This window comes from Archocentrus centrarchus, chromosome 22 (genome assembly GCF_007364275.1).
Source record: "Archocentrus centrarchus isolate MPI-CPG fArcCen1 chromosome 22, fArcCen1, whole genome shotgun sequence".
NCBI classification, from domain to species: Eukaryota; Metazoa; Chordata; class Actinopteri; order Cichliformes; family Cichlidae; genus Archocentrus; species Archocentrus centrarchus.
In genome coordinates this window covers 14,917,052-14,938,279 of record NC_044367.1, presented here as the reverse complement: position 1 = coordinate 14,938,279, position 21,228 = coordinate 14,917,052, and the positions used below count along the sequence as shown (strand labels likewise).

Sequence of the window (21,228 nt, the reverse complement as noted above, 5' to 3'; positions counted from 1 at the left end):
AATGCTTTTTAAAATTATTTTCAGGCCAAAAATGTTGGACTGACATACCTTTTTTTTTTTTTTTTTTAGAGGTTTCTCCCAACACAATCAGATAGGAACTACTAACAGGTAAACACAAATACAGTTAAATATCAATATATGTGACTATACTGACATTTAAAACGAGTGCCCGCGAAGCAGTGGAGGTTGTAAATTGATTGACCTTTACAGATCTTTACAGACCACTAAAGTATACCTAGAGGGGAAGTTCATTATTACCCTGTCATCCCAACATGCCCACCGTTGCTTCACATACACATGCTTCCTCTTTGTCCGTTGTATCTGCAATTATTATGTCAAGTGATTATGTGAAGACAAATAAATAATGCACAGATTGGTTAATATGACCAAGCACAAATTAGTGTGAGCGAAACAATGCACAAGAAAGAAAAGTGCATTTGTCATGCCATACCTATGATACAAGTTCAAATGAATAATAGGTGCATTATGCGTTTCTCTGTATATGCTGTGGTTGCTAGAAGGACATTTATTTCTTTCTTGTTGCGCTCACACCTTCCTCAAAATGTAAATGACCCAGATTCTGCAAGCAGTTTTTCCCCACAGTCCCCAAACTAGCAAGTCAGTAGAAAAAGGGAAAGATGTTGTACTTGTTTGTATGTATGCGTGTTATCAGAGCCCGTGGGTCTCTCTGTTCACCTCCTCCAGAGCCGCAGTCTTTATCGCAGACAGCCTTGCCTCGACAGAGTCGGCAGCTCCAACTCACTTTCCCGCGGCTGTGGCCCCCGAGGCAAGCCGCAAAAAGCTGCAGGGGCCCTACCGAGGGCCCGATTGTCTCCAGCAGCACACTTTCAGTCGAGAACCCAAGGCGCTCTCAGAGCTCATTGTGAGTGAGCTAACAGCCTCTCTTCAAAAGGGCCTAAACGCATGTTCATTAATTATCTGGATCCTTGTTAATTGGATTAATTGTTGAATAGAAACCGTGTTATTAAAAATGACGAAAACACAAGGGCAGGGGGAGCAAAAGGGGGGATTAATATCGTTTCTGTTTACTCTCGGGCTGTCAGAAGACACGAGCATGCATGTGCACACACACACACACACACACACACTTAGGTATGCTATGCCAGTCTATTGCTACATTTCTCTCAGTTCCTCTAACTCTCTGTTGCTATTTTACACACATATCAACGCGCGCATGCACACACACACAGACACACACACATACACACACAAGGCTTATGTGACCCATCTCAGAAGAATGAGTGCTAAGCAAGGTGCAAATTACCATGCACACCGTCAGTGATAAGAACTAAACCCATTTTCAAAGCTCAGAATAAATGCCAGATTCATTTTGATGCAAGAAGACTATGACTTTTTCCATCTCTTATATTCAAAGAAGAAGGTGGTGGTGGGGGGTGGGGACATAAAGTCAACACCGTGAACAATTTAGCTATCTCCAAGTTACATGAAAAATTGGGTTTCTCATTCCCTCTGCCTATCTCCTTAGTCTTATCCACTGAAATCACTTATCAGTGTTTGACTTCAAGGGATGTTTTATCATCTGGGGTTTAAGATAGCACTGTGATAATGCAGACCATTTGGACGACAGGACTAATATTTCATGTCCTGTGTAATTGGTGGCGGTGTAAGTGACAAGCTTTTATGCAAAAGCTTTGCTATCTGAGTTCCCCTGGTCACTGGTTGAAATTATGATCAAATAGTTAATTCCAAACACTTCAAGTATAGAGTTTCAGATCCTAAAGACATTTTGATGTATAATAGGTAGTTCAAAAACAATTTAAAGCAATATTTTGCTCCTTATGAGCTCAGTTTGTCTGAACCGAAGCTCAGTAATTATGGCAGTAACATACTGTAACTATATGTAGACGGTGGCTGAAGGGCAGAGAGCGGGATCTGTGAATGTGTTGCACCAGTTGTTAAGGCAACTCTAATCTGTCCTCCTGCTTTGACGTGAAGCCTCCTGTGGCATGCTGCTCTCCTAAATGCCCTTGTCTAGGGCCGAACAGCTGGTTATGAGTGTTTTACTAGAGATTTTATTTCTTTTGTTGATGAACAGGCTTGGATCTTGAATGTAGCCCTAACATCAAAATCACCGGGTTGATATTGTCTAGCCCCCCCCCCCCCCCCCCCTCGTTTCACCAGAACAGCTCAAAACACATCAAGACAGACACAGGTCCTTTGGGGTGTCCCGTGGTTCTGACACTGGGCTGTAGGCAGATCATTTGGGCTTGTGGGTTTTACAGAGGAGCCTCTGTGGATCCAGTCTGAGACTCAATTGGATTTGGATGAGGGAAGTTTGTTTTTTCCAGTGTACCTAATATCCTGCGAGGGAAGCCCACCCCCAGGGGAAAGCATTGCAATGGGACAGGTGTGTATAGATGCTTTGTATCTGCACACACCCATCCCACATGAATGCCAGGAGCCAAGGTTTTCCAACAGAATATTGCACTACAGCGAGATGATCGACGATATTTGCTTCACGTCTCAGTGGTTTTAATGATTTGGTTGATTGGTATGTTGTAAGTGTGTGGCATATGTTTTTTGAGTTAATAATACTGTGAGACAGTGTTTGTCCAACCACATCACCACATGCAGTTAGTTTTGTTTGATCGGTTTATCGGACATGCTGCACTGATTCTAACACCTTGGACTTGATTGTCTGTCTTCTATAGCAACACAGTGGCGACAAAGTACAACCGGGGGTTATGATGCAGCTGTTTAAGCACCCATTGTGGGGGCTTTTTTTTTTTTTTTTACAAAAACATGAGTGGGTGAGCTGTAATTGGACAAACTGAATGGAGTCTGAGGTCATGGCCTCTTAACCAACAGCTGTTCAAATCTCACCAGTTGTGGTTTATTTTCACACAAAGTAGTAGTAGTGTGAATGAGTTGAGGTAGCTGGTTGCGTGTGTGCATGTCATCGATCAAGTATGGTAATCTTCAAAGGACATGCAGAAAGGTTCTCCCAAGGACAGGACAATGAAAAGGCTATATTGATTACCAGACCGTTGATCAATCAGTCCCAGGACAGATAACAAGATGTACAAGTCTTGAGTAACAATAGGCTTGTAGGCTATAGACTGCACATTTGATCTTTATTTCATATTTTAGCACCCCAAAGTGGAGCCCACACATAAAATCCACAATCAGCTCGATTCGTAGGTTGGTCTTGGCAAGTATATACTGCCTCTGCCACACACAAACCCTGAGCATGAAGCACTCAACCCACGTATGACTATTCAAATCAGCTGACTACTCCAGAGATTAGGAGACCCATACACGTCATTACTGAGACATAGGATTTCAACGACAAATGGGACTGAGGTTTTGACACAACATGGATGTCCGTGTGCAACATAAAGGACTTCTTTGTTCTTTCTCCTATTGAAAAAATTAATGCAATCAGAAATGAAAACAGTTGAGTGACTTAATGGCTGAAAGTGCTCTACATCTAGAAACTTGAGAGACAATAATTCTGTTCTTACATGTTTACTTTCAACTTAGGTTTGGATCTCTAGGGGGAGGAAAGTGAATTATGATAAAATTTCTTTACTGGAGGGGAGGGTCTAATAATGACATATAATCTTATTGGAAGATGAAAAATAGGCTATTCAGATCCCCTGACCAATAAGGAATGTTTAGAAGCCAAAGGCTTTGACATGGCACCAGTATTCTGGTTTCCATCAGGGTGCATACATTCACAAAGGGCACAAAAATCTGATCATATAAACACAAGCAACAAATTTGGTTTGGATACTGCAAACATCAAAAGGAAACAAGGAAACAGAAAGATGACTCCTTTATCTTGCTGTATAACACAAGAAAAGAACTTTATTACTGTGTCTAAGGTTTGTTCTTTCAAATCAAAACTGCAAGTACTACTACTACTGCAAGAACCTTTCACACACATATTAGTCCTGTGGTATGACAGTTATGAACCTGCTTAATAGCCTGACTGACAGCGTCAGGCTTTTAAGGAGCAAAGCTTGAGAAACTAAGATTAAATCTGGAAAATGTTTCTGTTAGTTTGGAGGAAGGAGGAGGTAAATGTGTGCCATTCTGTTGACAACATATTAGAGGCATTATGTGCATTCCTGCGCACTGCACCTCATTGGCCAGAATTCACGTCCATCATGCCACTAACGACTCGGCTCCGCCCTTCTAGCTCGAATCTGAGCTTTGATTGGTTACTCTGCAAAACATGGTGACCAATGAGCGCTAAGGAGGACGGACCCTTTCTGGTGGAACGGGCTGTCGCGCCTACAGTGGTGGAATCGAACGTCCCCGAGCGCACACGGCGTAGAGGAGAGTACAGCGCACGAGTCTCTGGAAGGGAGATAACGGTTTCTTTTTTTTTTTACCCCCTCTCCACTGAAACAACAAGAACGAACCAAACCTGATTTTTTAGGGGGGGTCTCACAGAGTCTTTTGATCATCAGGAGGAGGGAAGCGAGGAGCCGCAAGTTTTTTTTTCTTTTTTTCGTTTTTTTTCTCTTTTCCTTAAAAGAGGATTCTGTGCTTCGCGGTGGTTTGTTCTCCGCTCTCGCCGCAAAGATGATGGTCGGAGAGGTCGAAGTGAAGGAGCGACCGAGGCCGAGTCCCGACTATTTAATGCAATTATTGAACGAGAAGAAGCTCATGACCAGTTTGCCAAATCTCTGCGGCATCTTCACACACCTAGAGAGGCTTCTGGATGAAGGTAAGTGGCCTTCTGGAGAGAGACCCCCTTCCCCCAAAGCATCCCCCTCGTTGGGGTAAAGCATGACCACGGCGCAGTCCGGTGTCGGCGCAGCTTCGCTGGGGTTCCCTGCTGCAAAACGTCAGCGAAACCCGGAGACACACTAGCAGCGGGCACCCCGACATTCCCGGCGGTGGCAGGCATAGTAGTACCAACTTCCAGTGAGAATTATCCCACGGTACAAACCGAGAAATACAGTAGTAGCCCGCCGGAGCGAGTTTGTTTTACCCGTAGCTCGTATAGTCCACGGAGTTTTCTGCTGTTCTTTTGACTTTTTGACGATGAGATGAAAACTTTCTCTTACTTAGGAGATAAAAACCACATATCACTGTCATGCTGACAAACGTGCTCGCGGACAAGTTAAGAAAACAAAAAACACTAAACGTTACACAAATGCTATTCTCGGTTAGTTTATCTGGGGCCCTGGTTCCACATGTTCCCCAGCAACTTAGCCGCTCGGGTTAGCAACATTTTCAGCTAGCCTGTCTGGGTGTCTGCTGAACTCTTCAGGAACCAGGCAGTGGCGCAAACTTGGCCACGTATGTAATAAACAGGCAACCACTGCGGTGCTTAATACAGCTATAAAGAGGTGTTGTGGGGGTCGTTCGGTTTGCTTGTTTTCTTTTTTTCCTCCTGCGAGGGTCGTGTTAGTTGTTGCCCAGCGGCCGAGTCTAACAGCACGGCGGAATGTGTCTGCTTGTTGCCCAAACAATGGCCACTGAGTTGCTGCTGGGAGGGGGGGGTGCTCGAAGATTATTTCAGCCGTCCAACTTTTTCATTAAACACGGCACCGCTGTCTTTCTCTCTCTCTTCGCTCGCTCGGCTACTAAAACATTTGTCTTAAAGCTAGGGGGGTTTCTCTGTATTTCCTTACCCTGCTGCAGCTGCCGTCGTGTTTTCTTTCTTTTTTCTTTTTTTTTTTTTTTTTTTTTTTTTTTTTTTTAACCAGTCAAGCTTGCATTGCCAAAACTGCGTCGCCTATTTGTCGGCGGCGCCGTCCAGACTGGATTTGTCAGCCGGAATTTGTGTCCTGCGCCCTGTCATTGATTTTGGCACCCCCAGTGGCTTTGATAACCCGGGATTGTTTGCCATTTATGTTGGTAGTATCATTACCATAAGCTGGTCTAAGCGGAAGGTTGGACCTGTGGTTTATGTAACTGAGCTAGGGACACTAGAGAGCGCCACAGCCCCCCTGGCAGGTTGTCCCCATGCATATTGTGTGTAGCTTTGGATCGGACACCACGATGAATAATAATAAAAAAGGTTACCCCGTAAAAAACGGGCGATTTCTTAAGGCGAAAGAGGACCTGAAAGTAGCGCACGCTTCTGAGTTTCGGTAACATGTCTGGATGAGTAGGCTTTGTAGTATGTAGTTGCCAAACCGGTCTGCAAAGATTTTCTGGTTGTCTTGATGGGTGATAAACAAGACACTTAAGGTAAATGCAGAGCTGCTTACTTCCCACTACTAGAAAAGGAAAAGTTGCATACACTTAAAGTATGTACATTGAATTTAAGTTAAACCCCGGTGCAATAAGTAGTGGGGACATGTCGTTTGCCTATAGGACACATTATAGTGCTTTTTGTTAGGAGAAAATGGCACTACTTTTGTTTGGTTTTTTTTAATGTGAGGCATGCGTAAGTCTCATGCATAATATTTTAAGAGCTGCAGATTTTCTGAGATGCAACTGTAATAGTTTCCACACATTTTTTTTTTCAATGATTTTCAGCCTCCAATTTGATGTCTCCACAACCCATAAATACTTCACAAAACTGATGAAATATCCTGCACTTTTATTGTATTCATGTGGGAATGCTGGGTGTGTTCGTGTTTTCATTTGTGAGAGAGAGTTAAGGAAGCAGGTGCGTTTTTTTTTTTCCTCTTTCATCCACACTTTTAGGAGCCCTGCCGTGCTGCTTTTGGTAAACTTTGAGTTTAACTCCTCAAAAAGGAAGTGAGCTTTTTTTTTTTTTTAAGATTCCACATGGACAATGCATTTCCATCTCACTGACGTTTAATTTATAGAAGTGACGAAAATGTATCTGTTTGCAGCTCAGGAAAGCTAAAAAGATTGAGCTGATAAAAGTTCGCAGTTGTGTTCATTAAACTGACTCTTAACCCAAGAAAGAGTTACATAAAAATTGCATTTGCTTTCTGCAACAACCTGGCGGTCTAGTCTGCTTCGTTGCAGCTCTTTGCTGGGATAAAAAAAAAAAAACTTATAAAACCCTCCGTCCTCTTTTTTTTTTTTTTTTTTTTTTTAACAAAATCGCTCATAACTTCCCTGTCTCACTCCTCTAAAACGGCACTTCTTATGTTTTCAAGGGTTTCCGTGACACCAGCCCAAACTTTACCCTGCTGCTAAAAGTTGCATGTGTGTGTGAGGTGAAGGTAGAGAAGGCCGGAAAGACTGTCTGGTTTGTTTGGTTTCATCTCGGTATTGATAGGGCTGGAAGCTCTGATGTGGTATTTGGAGCAAACCTCCTCTCGATCCCGGTCCCCTGCTATTGTAAGCAGGCCCCACCACATCTAGTAGAATCAAGCTTATGTCTTTTTATTTATTTATTTTATTAAGGGGGTGATAGCCAAAGTAATCCATGTGTTCCATTTAATGTGATTGGTGGACTTTGCTGTTGGATTTCTGCTCTTCCAGAAGTTTAGAAAAGTTGTAGAGGTGTGATTTTTTTTTTTTTTTTTTTTTTTTTTTTTTTTTGAAGTATTTTTAATGACCGATGATGTTTGACATTTGAATAGTAAAGATATGCATCTCTCCTTCCTCCCACTTCTAGTCAGACTGGATAGACTGTGGTCTGACTTATGTTTGACCTAACAAGTTATTCTGTTTTCTCCTTGGGGTGTGTTGTGTGCGCGCCTGATCTCTCAGTCACTTTTTGCCCATTGAAGGTGTCTTGTGAAGGCAAGTAGCCAGCAAAGCTTTACATTAGTCTCTGAAGTTTTTGTGTATTGTTGGTAGCAAGTTCCCCGTGACAGGCCCTCCTTTCTAAGTCTGTTTGGTGGGCTTAAATGTGACTGAACAGCTTAAATGCTTTACTTTGTCAGATTTAAATGCCGCTAATGAGAGCAAAAATATAACCAGTTGCAGTTGAATGTTTTAAACGCTCCCAATTCCTCTGTCTCTCAGTTCGCCCTTCCGACAGCTGCTCCTCTCCCCCGCCTACCCGCCCAACTTTTTGTGCACTTCTACACAGCTGTTTCCATGTGCGCGAGAAAGCCGACACCACCCTCCTGTGCGACCACCGTTCCTGCCCTGCGTTAGTAGCGTGCATGCACGGACGGCCCTGTTACATTCCCAGAATGTATGCCGTCCCTCAAGGTCACTCTGGCCGATTGACGTGCCCCCTTTTTGAAATCCCCTTGCACAGCAGTTGTTCATCTCCCTGAGGTGACACCTGCTATGGAGTTTTTTTATTTCTCTTTACGATCTGCCTGCCAACAAGCTGCTTCAAATTGCTATATTTTCTCCTGGCAGAAGGAGACAGACCGTATAACATCTAGAAATGTAGTCCTAGTAGTGAAGTGCAGGAAATGTAAGATACCAGAGCTTGAAGAGGAAGGGAAGATTTTTATTAGTTGTTGCCATGAAGTCTGAGTGTCTGCGGGGGGCTAAATAGTTAGATTAATCAGAAATATTTATTCTGGGCTCCTGTCATGACAAAATGAGAATGAAGAAATGCAGTTAGATTACTCCGCAGATATGAAAATGGGTCAGTTTTGCAAAGACTTGTAAAGTTTAGGAAAACTAACAGAAGCTGCACAGCAGAGCTGTTCAGCACTTGAGACAAAGGCATGTTGTAAAATGGGACCAATGAGATTCACACGCTAGCTTCTGTTTCAATTCCAAAACCACAGCTGAAAAATGGCTAACATTAGTGGCCTTACTTTCATTTTGTATAACAAGACCGGGCACCAGCAAAGAGAAATTACACAAGCATTAGCTCGGTGAGAATAACATTGTACCCACTCTTGCTATTTTGTTATTGTTGCCCAGCTACTCTTAGTTTTTTCTTTATAATTGCAATATGTAAACATTACCAGTTGCTAGTGGTGCTGTTTTCTTTGTTTGTTTTGCAGAGGCCTTTAGTCTTATTTTAATAAGCTGCTTTTGAGTCATGATTTGTCTTGAGTGGCGAGTAAACTAATTCATTGACATAGTAAATCATACATAAGCCTGCAAAATAGAAATTTAGCATTTTGGGCCACATTACCCAGCCTTAGAAATGTGCCTATTTTGGGGCTTTGTTGCTATAATAGATTAAATGTGCCATTATGTAGTGAAGCCATGTGGTGCAATGTGCCACTTGTTCCTAGCTACACCACTTCTTTCCCTTTGCATACAGTTTTAGTGTCTAATTGTTTGTCTCTGTGTGTCACGTTTTAACAGGACATTCCTGGGAGAGCTGTCAGCGTTTTGGAGGACAAACTGTCTGTTGTCCACTGTGGTATATTTGTGGGGAATTGGTCTTTAGGGAACAGCTGTTAAGAGAACAGATTGTGATAAATGGGGGACTCCTAGAAGTCTGAATTCTGTCCTGTACCTGATGTCTCACATTTCTGTCAGTCTTTCTTATATGGTAGCCCCCCCCTCCAATGCCTGTGTCTGCCATTGTAGCACTGCGCTCCCACTGTAGCTTGACCCTTGGCGGTCCTCGGCACAGGGCTGGACCCGCAGTAACCTCTGACATGCAATCAATTTAGCAGCTAACAAGATTGAGCGCAGCTCGCAAAGTGAGATACTGCTCAGAGCTGTGAGAGAACACAGATATAGACTGACAGAAAGAGAAAATTGGGGGTGTTAGGCCAAGACTGTTGTTGCAAGCAGAAACCTGTTAAATCCTCTAGAGCTGTAACTAATGTCTATTTTGATTGCTGAATAAGCAGTTTATTATTGATTATTCTGAATATGAACCAAACAATGGCTCTTACGTAGCTGTCTGAAGTTAAATTAATCTTAAGATTGTTTTATGCATGCGCTATCAAACAATAAAGATAAATGGAAAACGGATGATTACTTTGGCTCTCTTGGCCTGCACTGTGTAATTTACTAGTTGTACAGAGGGAATCAGACTGTCAACTAGTCTAAAGGTATTTAAGAACCGTTTAAAAATGTTAATCACATTCTTCAATAATAAAATTTGGTTTTTAAATGTTGCTGAAGGATGTGGCGCTTTGATTCGTGCATCACATTGCACACGCAGAATGTCAGATCAGTGTCGCAAATGTTAGCAGCAGTAGCCTTTCTTTCTTGTAGGCTGGCATCCACATGCCTGTGCAGAATGTAATTATACATTGCTCCATTTGACTAGTTATATACTGTTTACTGCAGTCATCATACGGCTGCTCATTTTCTACCAAGTACTGTAGGACCACAGAGGTTCACGTTAGAGAGAGAGGGAGGCGCCATTGTCCGTTGGGGCTGCAGCTCCGGCTAGTGGCAGGTAGCGTCGTAACATGTTAGATCCACCAGTTCCCTTGGGTTGTACACTAATAAAACACAAAAGTTATCTGAACAAAGTACTATTTCGGATACCAACTAGAGAGAGCAGTAACATTTAGAAGTCTGACTGACTAGTCCCCCAGATTCCTAGTCTGTAGTTTCTTTACAAAACTTTTACATCAAACTCCTATGAGTTCATCCCACTGATCTAGAAATGTACCACTAAAGCTCTTAATTGAACCAGTGTTCCTCCAGTTCTCCCATGCTGAGATTAGCACTGAAATTGGGTCACTCTCAGTGCATGTCCCCTGATTTTGAAAAGGTGGCTCACGCTGTTAATTAGGGTTTTCCCAGCATATAAATAATAAAATTAAAAAACACCGGAGTTTTCACTTACACCCAAAGGAAAATCAAAAAATATAAGGGAAATGCACATATCTGTTTACAAAGGAAACGCAGACTCGTTGTCTTAACTAAATGTTGATCAGTCATGTTTACTGTACATGTGCAGTCACCCCTCCCCCCTCCAAGGCTGATTTTGAGACAAGAAAAACTATAAAATATATAATCCAGTAGAAAATCATACATAATGTGCCATAAACTGTTGCATATATGTATATATATATTAGGGGTGGGACTTTAACGCGTTAATTTCGATTAATTAATTACGGGGAAATTAACGAATTAAAAATTTTAACGCATTTTAATCGCACTTTGCACCGGAACGTTTCTCAGTGCACGAGTTCCAGGCATACAGATTATATCGACGCACGATGTCAAAAATTCAGCGGCCGCATCATTCGAAGGACCCGGCCCACGTCCTTCGCAGCCCATGAAGACCGCAAAGGCTGGAAGTGAGCGGCTAGCCTTCATATCAGCATCGCTTGCCCTCACCTCTGCGTAGCTCATGTCGCCTAGCAACCGTGAGTGCGAAGCACAGCTGTGTAAAAGCAGCTGATGAAACGGAGAACGAACTTTTTCTCCTTTTTGTGGTTTAATTTTAAGTCTTTAATTCAAAATTAGCTGTTAAAACAAGCATAACACATTTCAACATCAAGGAAACAGCTGAGCGAATGATTAATTTCCAGCTATATTAAGTGAGACATTAATGTGGAATAAAACTATCCAGTTATGATGCTTAACTTTAATTTCAGGAGTTTGCTTATCACAGGAGCACTTCCACCCTTCATTGGTCTGTGTAGTAGACTGGTGGGAAAATAAACAAAATTTTGAAGTTTAAGCTTATGTATATTGATTTATTCATCAACCAAACTTAATATTTATCATGTTAAATATTTAAATGTGATTCAAATGCGATTAATTTTGATTAATTAATTACAAAGCTTCTAATTAATTAGATTAATTTTTTTAATCGAGTCCCACCCCTTTTATTTATATATATATATATATATATATATATATATATATATATATATATATATATATATATATATATATATATATATATAATATGCTTGTGCAATGACATCATGTAGCCACACTTGTATGCCTTGCTGAGGCCCTGGTCCCTTGTACTCGATCTCTCCTCCCCAGGTAATAAATTAGGTGGTGGCATAAGTCTGACAGGTTGATGTGGCGAGTTTGTAGCAGGACACAGTGTTTCCTTCACTGCCTTTCTTCTGATGTACCTCTTCCTACCCCCACCAGAGCTTCTGTCCCTGTTCTGGCTCTGGCCCTGGAGCCATCTCGCTCCCCTGGTGCTGCTCTCGCCCCAACAATGCCACTCCCACCCCGTGGATGCTGTATGATAAAGTCATCCACTGACAGTTCCAGGCTCTTATCTCAGGCCTCAATCCCGTGAGTGCTGGGGACTCCTTATCAGTGATTCCTCTGCCTGGCCTCCTGTCTTCATGCCCTGCCCCAACTGCCTGGCTGACTATCAGCCTTGTGTCGCCAAGACTAAGTGTCTATCCTTATGATCCTGCCGGCTGTTAGGCGACACATGGCTGGAGGCATTTTATCTCTCTTCATTTTTCCTGAGCCTAAAAGCAGAGCCATTGCATCAGAATAAACAATAAGAGAATAAGGTAACCAGATGGGCAGGGAATCTTCCTGGAAATCGTGGCGTGTGTTTAAGTGGGAGTCATAGTTGTTTCTGTGTTTTATTAAATGATGACAAGCAGGATTAAAGTGGAAGATGAACTAAGGGATGTTGTAGTCTTAAAACAGCTCATTGACACAGACTTTTTCAATAAATTGGGTAACATGTTCCCCTCTCTAAAAATGGAGCTCCACCATTGCCTTTGACCCAAGTATTATCAGCTTTTACGATCTACTGTCTGAAAGCTTCATGTCTGATGGAAAAACATATCTGGAAAGTTAAGCCCAGTTCAGAGAGAGTATTATAAAGAAGGGGAGTCAGTGGTTTGTTTTCCTTCAGACCAGCATGGAGAGGGAGGGGGAGCCGTTTTCTTGCTGTGTTGACAAGAGAAGCCTCTGTGTTTTGTTTTGTTTTTTTAATTTGTTTTTTTCTTCTCTTTTCTCTTTTCCCCCCGAACCCACAGAGGTGGGTCTGTCGGCCTCAGTTATTTTTTGTTTTTGTTGATTTAGGTTACATAATGAATCATCTCTTGTCTTTCCTCCATTGCACAGTCGTTTGAATACGCAACTCGTGCTATATTTCTCAGTTAGAAGTAGGCCCCACCCTGTTACATTCTTTGCATGCTTCAAATAGCCCCCCCCCTCGGCCTCACTCACAGAAGTCCCCCTCATTTTCTCCCTGTTTCTGTTTCTGTCTCCATTTTTAAGTTTCTGAACTGTCCGAACACATACACTGGTTATAATTGACCAGCACCATTTCCTGTTTTCGCCCCTATTTTTATCATAAAAAGAGATGGGGTGGAAAAAAAAATGAGCTGAATGCTCACTCTGTTCCCGTCTCACTCGCCCACTGATCTGCATTCATTTTCTTTCTCCTTTCAGAGGAGGGATGGCAAAGCGAGCGTTGGCAGCCAGCTCAGGAATTTCACCGGGAGCGCAGTCAGAACACTTAACCTCCAGCCTGGTGTTTGTTTTCCCCACACTTGCTCTCATAGGGTGTTTTAGCTCGGCTTAATGCGAATGCCACCATGACACGTAGGAATTACTACTTTGCTTTAAATGTCTGGAAATGTCTGAGTTTATTCCTAACAGCTGGCAACAGGAAACTGGATTCCACTTCTATGGAAATAACAAAGTGCAGAAGCGTTCTCCTTTCCTACTCACCCTTTTGTCTGTAACCTGTTTATGTAACATTTCCATACCCTCATACAACCCCCGTTGCCCATAATACCCACCGTTAAATCAGTCTGCCTGTGGTTTTCAGCCTTTGCAGTGGTTTCTAACTAGTCGCAGGCTGGCTGATGAATCTGAGATGAATAATTTAACCGTTCCTCAGCAGCCCTTGTTGTTTCTGTGAAGCTTGGCAAGAGCAGGCAGTGCTGCCATAACCTCCTGTAGGGCCACAGGAAGCAAAGTGGGAGGAGGCAGTGAGATCACTATTGAGCATTTTGCCACCGTATTTTTCAGCACATTTTCCCATCCTTGCATTTAAAAATCTATACTTTACTATTCAGAGTAGTCTGTGTTGCTTGTTGGTGGCGTCATTGTGCAACACGCAGTGAAGATTTCATTGTAAATTACGCAATTTTGTGAAGCAATGCCTATATGCTGTATATTAATCTGGCATCTGCACTACCGATTAAAAGCTGCAGTTTTTTGCACAATTTTTGTGCTGTCACCAGAGCTATTATGACTTTGTGTTTTTCACAAGTTTCTTATTAAAATTTTTTTTTCTAATGTGTCACTGGCTTAGATATATTTGTAAACAAGCTTTCCAGCGTCCAGTTTCACAAGACACAGATTGCGATGTTTGATGTGTCCTTCACATTTAGACTTTTTCTGGTTTGGGAGCTCTAATTACACGACGATGCAGAATTTTGCGAGTCGTGTTTTGTTTGTATTTTTACCCAGGGCAGTTGGCTTTTCATCTCGAATGCAGACGATCTCTTGTAAAGATGCTTGCTACATTGTTCTTTAGATGTTGTTGTCCCTTTAGATTTCTCTGGTCCTGCTTTGAACAGAATTGACAGTTCTGAGGAAAACAAACTGGTGCCAAAAATAATGTCAGCATTGTTCCAAACAACTGTAAATATAATAAAGACTTTCAGGGTGTTGTTTGAAGTCAAAAAAATAAAATAAAATAAAAAGTTGAGTTCATCTTCTAGAAAGCTCCTCAGCGTAATGAAAATAATATTCTGAAGTACTTCACGATCAGACAGGCTTTTCTTAAGTGCTTATACATTTCAGCCCTTGATGTATTTTTGGGTAAAGGATTATATCATATTAGCACAACTTCGATTACTTTTAAAAAATATATATGTGAGGTGCCTTTGACACGTGTACCTTTTATTAATTATAAAGCTTGGTTTAAAGACAGGGAAATAGGTTTTTGTCCCACTTGCAGCGTGTGAAGTGTAAAATGGAAGCATGGCGGCAGAGTGAAGGAGGATATCCTCAGTGAAATCAAGTTTTTTTTTTTTCTTTCTTTTTCAGGCACAGAGGCCTTTGTGTATGTGCTCTGCTAGTTTCTAAGTTAAGATGTTGGTAAAGGAGTGTAGTTCATTCTGAAGTTATTCAAGTTTGCAGTATTTCTATTACTAATGCCAGCCCACATTTGTCACTCTAATCTAATAAAACAGCATGCTACAGGTAGCTGACCTGTAGCATGCTGTGGGGCAAAGATGTTTATGTGGCATGAGATGGTTGTAAATCTTAGACAGGTTAGAGATTTGGGATCAGTTACCTAAAGAACAGATGTGTTGTATGTAAATGCAGTTTTTTACAACTTCTTATAAGCATAAATAGAAGCTAAATTGAGCCTTAATGATAGTGATAGCCTGTCCTTTTTTTTTATTGTCATTACTGTTACAAAGTGTTACTTCAGCTGCTGTTCTGTCTGCTAATCATCTTTGGCTTTTATATTGACCAGCCATATTTCTTGTGAGACTCGCATGCTGATTTTTGCAAACTTGGGCCAATCAAAATGTGGTATGCTGCCTCAATATGTGGGACAGGGAGACAAGGGATAAAAATGCTGTTACTGTACTATCCTGTACTGTTGTTCTCCTTGTTTATAGTGATGGAGGTTTGTTGTCTTGGAAGGAGTTGCACACATTTCTGTCACAAAAAACAGTAATTTTTTCCCTGTAGATTTTTATGCCATTGCTCCCTCAACCTACACAGCAGCGGTTCAGTTGATTGAACAGGGTCTACTCTGTCTCAGTGACACAGTCACACATAGTAACTGTCTGGGCAAACACCAATTACATGTGTTGCACAGTTGTATTTTACAGTGGTTGTCTGCCCTGCAGTCTTATGCTGTAATGCAAAACATGGCTTGGTTAACATAATTTATGCCCATGTGCAGCACATCCAGTCCACAGTGACGTAGCAGTTCATGAACTAAGTTCTGCCACTGCAAGTGAACCAGTTTTGTGTCTGTTGTTTGTTGCTGCTTGTCTGTTTGTGGTGAGGCTTAAGTCTGCTCGTCCTTATCAGTGCATGGGTTGGGAGGCGATTACACAGCAGAAACAATAGGTGTTTTCCTATGATTAGGCTTTAATTGGCGAAACAAAGAGTCCCTGTCGCACCATGTGTAACATGGGAAAGACTGGCAGAAAAAACACAGATAACTGGCAGGAAAGAATGTGTCGTCTATATGAAAGGGTTAGTGAGCATGAGCTTGTCCCCACTCAGTTGATTTATTGTGTTCACTGAAAGCAAAAAAGGCGAGCTAGGCTGCCGAGAGCAATGGGAGAATGGTGAGCGTGATAAAGAACAGCGGGGGGAGACAGAGGATTCCTATGTGCTATGAATGAGGTCATCTGGTTGGTTATGAAGAAGGTCACTGACCCCTCCCTCAGCTCCACACGCCACCCCTCTGTCTCCCTCTTCCTCCCCTCAGCAAATGATGCACAATGGCTTTTTGTGCTTTAATGGGCCAGACACACACACTGGGTCATTCCTACCGGTTCACATAGCAGCATGCATACAAGTGCTATCTGTCAAAAAAGCCCAGAGGATTGCAGTGCATTTTTACACTTTGTATTTACCACTTGGTTAATAATCTGACCTGGATGTACCAGTTTTTAAAGCTGCTGAATAGTGCTGGGTGGTAGTTTTTGCATGTACCATCATATAGGTGAACAGGGAAAAACAACCAGTATGGCAGATCAGAGGGTTTATGTCTCTGGACCTGCATATACTGCATATCCACAATTCTAATAATATGATGCACAAATTGATTTAAGACAATATTATACAGCTAACTCTAATGAATAGGACAAATATCAAGGCATACAGTAACTTGTTAAAGTAATTTGTATTTGTAGCACCCAAAACAGCAGATTTACAAAACTTCACTAAATGCCTGATGCTAACTAGCCAGGTGGCATCTGGGGCTCTGTTGCTACATTTAAGAGTAAGTTTTTCAGTCTTTAAAAAAATTAGACTCATTATGTTTAAGGCTCCAGGTGAGCTCAGCGTAATGAACATGTTACTCAGGGTTAACAAGTGTTTTTCCTGCATAGAAAAACAAACTTGGTACCTACCAGTCCACTAAAGGAAAATCACCAGAACTAAGATTAAAAAGAAAATATTCTTAACTGTTTTGATTTAAGTGGGGTTTAATTTAGTTAAACTTAAAATACACTGGGCTTTTTTTTGGGGGGGTGGATATCAAATGGCCAGAAATAACAGGCAAGGGCACAGACTTCTGTTAAGTAAGATTATACACACTTGTTGCCTTAACTATAACCAGACCCAGTTGTGCTTACAAGCATACCCGCCAAAAGGCTCATTTTGAGTAAGAAGAAACACTGCTGGAGGCTAACAGGTGCTTTTTCCAGGCGACAGAATAATTTGTGCTGCAAAGTTTGGAAGAATAAGTCCAAACAGAGTTGGTTTCAAAGCCGCTCTCGGCTGAGGACACATTAAGACTTAATGAGCCAGATGTTGATTTTGTTTAAAAACAGTGGCAACAAAAAGTGCCATTATATCTAACAGAAACCCTAACAGGTACCCTGCTAAGGACTGACTTTATTGCCTTGTGCAATGTTGTATTTATTTTCTGTTAAAATCTTGAGTAGATTTATTATTTTGTCATGCTGTTTTATTTTTTTTTCTTTGTTTAATTTGAAGTGTTTTGTATTCCATAAGCTTCTGCCAGAAGAATAAGCCTGTTATTAATTAAATAATGAGCACTAATATACCCTAAAACCACCACAATCTTAAAAAAAAAAAAAATAGCTTGACAGTTTTTTTTTTTGGCTATACCACCAAACACTACTGCTGATTAATAGGGTTTACGCAGCCTGAGAGCCTCCATCTATAAGTACTTTTTCTGCCAAAGTGGTGAGTGAAAAAGGCTTTTAAATCCTTATTTTCTATGTTTGTGGTTCCTAGAATAGATAAATGTTACCTTGCTAACCTTGACCGTATATTGAAGTACTACCCACCCCTGGCGTCAGCACATCCTGGGTACGAATACAGCTGCTTCTCTCCGTCTGGTGTGTATGTTTTATTACAGAAGGTGCCAGCATAAGCCCACTGACACAGAACGTGGTGATTTAAGAGATTTGTTTTGTTGTATTCTGTTTGTGATTGCCTGCATTGTGTTGGTAAATTAAATATATTTTTTAGTGGCCTTCCGAGGGGAAGAAAAGATTTATTGCAGCAGGGGATGGGCGGTGTGTAGACGCAGCAGGGGAGACAGGTGTGGGCATGAGAAGGGTGCCAAGGTGCCAGCTGCTGTTGACACCTTAAGGTGAAGAATAGTCTGCTAGGAGATGGACTTGTCCCTCTCTCTGTCCGTTTTAATCCCTCTCTCCAGCCTCTCTTCAGCTCACTGCTCTCCTCTACTCTGCTTTCTTGGAGAGTATTTGTCTGACACTACTTTAGGCTGTGATGGGAGTTCTTCGTGCAACCTTATTTTTATTGAGCGTCTGACACTTTGAATGAACCAGACCTTGGTTCTGTCTCCTCCTTCCTCATCACCGTGTAAAGTCCTGCTCAGTCCTGCTCAGTCTGCATCTGACATGCACATACACATAGTTTTTTTTTTTCTCCCTCTTATTTCTTCCTTTCTGCCTTAAACATGCACATGCATCCGTCTCATCTGTTTATGTTACATTGCCTTCCATTTTGATAATGTAGTGCTCAGCAAAAGAGACTTTTTCATCGTTGAGAAAAATCAGTATCCATTCTCCCCAGGGAATGACTCAATTTTCCCTAGTTTTGTCTTTTCACCTATTTATTTTAGCAGGCTGACTCTATAGCTCCCATCACTGTATTTCCCCTCTGCCTTTTGTTCTCCCCTCTCATCTCCTGTTTTTCCAGATTTTTTATTTTCTTCACCCACTCTCCGCTTCCATTTGTTTTTACTTCTACAGCTTCCCTCTGTACTCACATGTGTGGCAAAAATCCAGCCTTGGGGCTACATTGCCTCTTTCATGTGAGGACCAGCGGTGACATTAAAGGCCTGTAACGTTGTCTGTCGGTTTGCATCAGCCCAGCTCTAACTGTCTGCGCTCTGGACCCAAGCGTGCACTCAGCTTTCCACTCACTCACTGCCAGGCTCAATCGTCATTTGGTAGGAAACAACATGCCTGCACCCGCTGGCTGTAATTGTGCACATGTACATTGCACTTGCAGATTTGTTAAGCCTCCCCACACCCAAGCACTTTGAGGCAGATCGATGTTTAAAGGCTTAAACATTGTGGAAGCTTGGTTAATGACAGTTGAGTCAGCGACAGCGCTTCCCTCTTTTTTTTTTTTTTTTTCTTTCATATCCCTCTCCTCCCATTTTGACACTCTGACCTAGTTGTTGCGGCCCTCCAAAATCTTTCTGTGTAAATACTCTAAAAGGTACATGACTTAGCAGACAAAACAGATCAAATGGCTGATCTGCAGGACAGCCAGACCAAACAAATGCATAGCAAAAGAGCAGTTTTTCTTATGATCTACAGATACAAGAGAGGGTAGGTTAGGGGGACTTGTTTCTTTCTTTTTTGTTGCTGTTGTGTGTCCTTCAAGATAAGCAATCTGGAAGTGCATCAGATAACAGGAGACTTTTCAAGTGTGTGTCTGCACTGTGCCAGGCCTGTTTGGTACATACAGCTTCTCTATAAAGAACAGTTTGACTTATGACTATCTACCACTTGCACAATGCGTCCTTGGATACGTGGTCCAGAATAATTCCTGTTCTGGCAGAGGACCATGCATATCTATACAGATATTTAACACATTTTTTTGTGTGTGTGCCTAATTTGTTTTGAACAAGAGTAGGCGTTTGAAGTGGTAAGATTCAGATCCTGGACAAAAAAAAAAATGGCCCATCAGACTGCGAAGCTGATGAAGAGCCGGCACAAAGACACAACAGCAGCTGGGATGTCTGTGTGTTGTCACACCCAGGGACAGCAACTGAGTGGCTGTTGGACTGGAACTTAAGATGGTAGCTACAAGCCCCAGCAGGCCCTGCGCCTGGGGATGAAAGAAGCTGACATACAGACACACATGCATATAATCTGTGATGTAACCTGTTTGTCTTCCTGTGTATATATAAAACTCCTGTCCTCCTCAGGCGTTTTCTGCATAGAGTCTTAGCACACACCTTGCTCAAATTCCACATTGTATTAAAATGCTTCATAAACACTTGTATTGCTCTAATGACAGGTGAATATAGTTGTCAAAGCAGGGCGACTGCAATTTTGTGCTGGTACGCATTTGAGCTTCCTGTTACTAAAAACTACAGGAAGGAGAAAGACAAAGCACCAGCATTACAGATTGGTTGTTAACTTATGAATTCACTAAATGTTTCGGTGGTTTCTTGTAGTTGTGGTACACAATACTTGCTGAATCTTCCTGTCTTGTTGTGTAATGTCTTCTGATAGTGTTTAGAGAGGGAGTGAGCCACCTTAATAGTAATTATTAAAGCTTAATGTTCTCATTTGAAGTGGTTTGTATTAAAAGATGTTTAAAATATATCCTCAAACATCCACATTGTCTATATCAAAGAGTAGACTGCAGTGATTACAGCTGCACACGCCTATTAAGCCAGTAACCAAATATGACAAGATTCTTAAAGGCAGGAGTTATTGCACTGCTTTTTAATGTAATTGAGCCAGATTTTATTTTGTATTTTCTTCAGAATATTTATTGTAAAAATTTTATGACAGCTTTATCTTTTCAGCCAGATCAAAAGATGAAGCTGCTTTGCTTACTTTGCTTTAAGTAAGTGTTGAGCTTGAGTTTGCTCTGTGGACACCTGAAGAGACTGTGAATGGATCAGTCTCGTACTTGATACTGGGCCGATAATCTCAGTGAATGCCAGTACCGATATTTTTCATTTTAATTTTCATTAAAACCTTTACTGGGGAACAGCTGGAGGAGCCCTTCATCAACTTGAAGAAAGAACTTTGTAGCACATCCACCGCTGTTTGTTTCACACAGCGAAAAATCTGCAGGAAATCTACGGAAGTTAAAATATGCAGATAAACTGTTAATAAGACAAAAGTATTTCTTATATGACTACTCAGTTAATCAATGAATAATTTGTAGAATACTCAATTATTAAATAATAGTTGCAGCCCTACACTGAACTAATATAACAGTTTTAGTTTGCTACAAATAACATAGTTACCACGTATAACTGTGCATAGTAATGTTTGTAAAAAAATTTTGAGTAACCAGGCTAAACATTTTTGGAAACATACTTTATTGCCGAGTTTTTGTTTTTTGTTTTTTGAATTTAACTTCCTACACTAAATAACTTCCTACATGAAACTGCTTACAAAGAGATTCGGGTATTTTTGAGTTGTGATTTCTTAAAAAAGAAACTTCTGCTGAGTTTTTCAGATGTGTTTTGGTATTTTGAGATAAAAAGCACTACATACCAATGGAAAATGCATGAATTTGATTTAGGAGTGAAATGCCCCTTTAAATAAACATTTTTGTTTC

The 21,228-nt window shown here is 41.4% G+C and overlaps 1 protein-coding gene across 5 annotated transcripts in view; it reads left to right on the top strand.

Annotated features, from left to right (window-relative positions):
• The first annotated feature begins 4,304 nt into the window (after positions 1 to 4,304).
• Positions 4,305 to 21,228, top strand: part of qkia (QKI, KH domain containing, RNA binding a) — a 78,238-nt gene continuing 61,314 nt past the window's right edge. For 3 of the 5 annotated variants that reach the window (XM_030718118.1, XM_030759221.1, XM_030759222.1), the window contains exon 1: positions 4,305 to 4,720. In XM_030718118.1, coding sequence (XP_030573978.1) covers positions 4,576 to 4,720 — 145 coding nt within the window. In that variant the 5' untranslated portion in view covers positions 4,305 to 4,575. The remainder of the gene's footprint in view (positions 4,721 to 21,228) is intronic. The other 2 variants (XM_030759220.1, XM_030759219.1) reach the window with 1 other exon arrangement.